Source organism: Triticum dicoccoides, chromosome 4B, assembly GCF_002162155.2.
Source record: "Triticum dicoccoides isolate Atlit2015 ecotype Zavitan chromosome 4B, WEW_v2.0, whole genome shotgun sequence".
Lineage (NCBI taxonomy): Eukaryota > Viridiplantae > Streptophyta > Magnoliopsida > Poales > Poaceae > Triticum > Triticum dicoccoides.
The window spans coordinates 408,511,750-408,515,249 of record NC_041387.1 but is presented as its reverse complement, the minus strand read 5'-3'; the positions used below and the strand labels follow the sequence as shown (position 1 = coordinate 408,515,249).

The window sequence follows — 3,500 nt, the reverse complement described above, 5'->3', positions numbered from 1 at the left end:
GTTAGTTTTTGTTTAAGTAATTGTAATAGGATATTATATATCTTTTGTAATAGAGTGTAACTTTATCTTATTGTATCAAATCATGGCAGGCTGTTGCCAATTCTACATCAGCAACATTCTTGCGTGTTGTTGGGAGTGAGTTGATCCAGAAGTACCTTGGTGACGGCCCCAAGCTTGTAAGAGAACTGTTTAGGGTGGCTGATGATCTGTCTCCTTCAATTGTCTTTATTGATGAGATTGATGCAGTTGGAACAAAGAGGTAAAGATATACCACGTATTGAAAGTTTACTTTAGGATGATTATTCTTTTTGTACCAAAAAAGAGATGGGTGGAGTTCCCATGAAAAATGAGTTGAATCGAGTTGTTATTTGTTATAGGTATGATGCTCATTCAGGTGGTGAGCGTGAGATTCAGAGAACCATGTTGGAGTTGTTAAATCAGCTCGATGGTTTTGATTCAAGAGGAGATGTGAAGGTTATTCTAGCGACAAACCGCATTGAGAGCCTTGACCCAGCCTTGCTTCGACCAGGCCGAATAGACAGAAAGATTGAATTTCCCTTGCCAGATATTAAAACACGACGGCGTATCTTTCAGGTGCTTTTTCTTTTTATATTTAGCTATGCTAGGTGTTTAATTGGAGCCTGTTTTTATTCTTACCTGGTGGTTTTTTGGTGCAGATACACACTGCCAAGATGACATTGGCAGAAGATGTGAACCTGGAAGAGTTTGTGATGACCAAAGATGAGTTTTCTGGTGCTGATATCAAAGCCATTTGTACTGAAGCTGGATTGCTTGCCTTGAGAGAGCGCAGGATGAAGGTAAGACATCATTGCTATGCAAATCAGACCCCTTCATCTATTTTGGAACGGAGGGAGTAACTATGAATTTGTGACATGGTGTGAAGGCACGATAGTAATCCAGGACATTCTGTTGATCGTTCCTAGATAGTTTACTTGACAAGACAAGGGTGGTCTTTCTATCGTCTTATACTAAGTTATTCCTCTGTATCAAAATATAAGACGTTTTTGCAGTTATATTTTGGTACAGAGGGAGTAAAACATAAGTGGATGCCCCTCAAGAAAAGAACATAGGTGGACGGGAAGTTTTGATTTCACATGTTTTAAATTTCCTGCTTTCTTTCTATTTATAGGTGACACATGCTGACTTCAAGAAGGCCAAGGAGAAGGTAATGTTCAAGAAGAAGGAAGGTGTACCGGAGGGGTTGTACATGTGAGACTGTTCACACCTGTCGCCGCCAGCATTACCTCCGGGTTCGCATGGTAGTCTAATACTGGAGGATTGGAGTTTGTGTTTTGTTTAAAATGGTCGGAGTATTACTTGCCTCTACCTACGTTTTATTCAGCAATCCCCAACTTAAAACAGCCCTCCTCTACTGCGACCACCTGAAATGCAGTGATGAATCAAGTTAATAGTGGTTAAATGGTGCTCTGCTAGTTTGGTCGGAAGGCACATTTTGTGTTTGTAAAATATTGAATTCCCATGGCTTGAAATGAACCATTGATTGATTTTTCTTATTCTGAGCCTAAACCAATGTTTAACAAAAGTTGCCCGGTTATAATTTACAAGCGCATTTCACTGACGTTTTTTAAGACGAGTTCCTAAAAATTTGCCCAGAAACATTTCATAGCGTTACTTGTCCAATGTGTGTCATAGCTTTGTTGAACAATAACAACCACCGGGCGTTCAGTGTAAAAAACAACAGCGCAATTAGCTGGTCCTATTGACTATTGTTCACGGTCATGTTCATTTGGTCAGGAAAGGAAACATCATACGTGAGGCGTGGAGGTCTGTCGCGTTAACATTCTCATCTCTGTGGCAGCATCAGTTGGATAAGGGAGGAAATTTTGTAAACTAGGTGCTTAGAGAAACCAGCATTTTCAAGTACCGGTGTTTATTTGTAGAGGGTAGACGTTTTAATTACCCTTCTATAGAGATAAGAAGACTCGGTTTATTTTACTAAACACCTTCCTAAGCACCTTGCATCATACGTGGCCTCAATCAAAAACATAATAATCTTTGAACGTCTGAAATCATCTACAGCCGGACTTGACAAATCCGGCCCCGCTCCCTAAATCCGCGCCTCCATACCCGCTTATCTCATATTCTGAACCTTATATCCATACAAATTCATGCAACTATTACATAGATCACCAAACGATCAAAATCGACAGGAAACAAACATATAAACTGGCATGCAACTATTACGTAGATCACCAAACGATCAAAATCGACAGGAAACAAACATATAAACTGGTACCGAACGGGCATAATTCACATAAACATCAACCAAAGATCACCAAACAACATAAGTCACACAGTTCAACGATCCGACACATTGTAACTACATACTAGAACTAGATTATAAACAAGAGGGGGTGAGCTTCACCACTTCCTCGCCGGCCCTTTGACCTTCCAGTCGTTGGCGCAGCTGTAGGAGTCCGCAGCAGGAGGTGGGTCCACGTCGGAGCCGTCGGACCCGTCGGAGGAGGAGGAATCGGAAATGACGATGTAGCCTCGTCGGACGACGCGGTCTTGCTTGCGCTTGAGCTTGGCCACCGTCACCGCCTCTGTCGCTACCTCAGCCGCCTCCCGCTCACATTGCTCAATGTTGAGCCGGAGCTGCTTGGCGTTGATCCTCCGGAGCCGTCGGGCCTTCTTCTCCGCCTCAGTAAGCGACCGACGACACACCCACTCGAGGAGACAGTCCTCATCGTCGGGCACCGGCATCACGCGACGGCAGCAGGCGGACTGAGCCGCCGCGTCGGGCCCGCCCCCATCTCCCTTGTCCTCTGCCTCTCGCGGCGGGCGGCACGTGCCGCCGACTCTGGAGTCCACTTCCGCGGCGTCGGCGGAGCGGGAACTAGAACCCACCGCTGCCCACGCGGAGCAGCGGCTGGTGGTGGAGGAGGCCATCGGGTGGGAGGAGCAGATCGGGCAAGCATTGCAGATCCGCGCGCGGGGCGGAAGGGGCCGGCGTCGGCGTTGCGGCGACAGGCGACAGGTGGCGTTGTACCGGACCTGGAGCTGTGATACGTCTCCAAAATAAGGGCAAAAGTGTTTGGAAAAGTAGATACGTTGGAGACGTATCACAACTCCAGGTCCGGTACAACGCCACCTGTCGCCTGTCGCCGCAACGCCGACGCCGGCCCCTTCCGCCCCGCGCGCGGATCTGCGATGCTTGCCCGATTTGCTCCTCCCACCCGATGGCCTCCTCCACCACCAGCCGCTGCTCCGCGTGGGCAGCGGTGGGTTCTAGTTCCCGCTCCGCCGACGCCAAGCCCTAATCTCTCTCGGGAGGGCTGATCTGGAGTCCGTTCGAGGCTCCGGAGAGGGGGATTCGTCGCTGTCGTCATCATCAACCATCCTCCGTCACCAATTTCATTATGCTCACCGCCGTGCGTGAGTAATTCCATCGTAGGCTTGCTGGACGGTGATGGGTTGGATGAGATTTATCATTTAATCAAGTTAGTTTTGTTAGG

At 47.4% G+C, this 3,500-nt stretch overlaps 1 protein-coding gene across 1 annotated transcript in view; it reads left to right on the top strand.

The window, feature by feature from the left end:
- LOC119296378 (26S proteasome regulatory subunit 4 homolog) overlaps nt 1-1,535 on the top strand; it is a 3,485-nt gene extending 1,950 nt beyond the window's left edge. The window contains exons 3-6 of the mRNA XM_037574776.1: nt 90-259; nt 378-594; nt 678-818; nt 1,151-1,535. Of these exons, the coding sequence (XP_037430673.1) occupies nt 90-259; nt 378-594; nt 678-818; nt 1,151-1,234 (612 nt within the window). The 3' untranslated portion in view covers nt 1,235-1,535. The remainder of the gene's footprint in view (nt 1-89; nt 260-377; nt 595-677; nt 819-1,150) is intronic.
- The last annotated feature ends 1,965 nt before the right edge of the window (nt 1,536-3,500 follow it).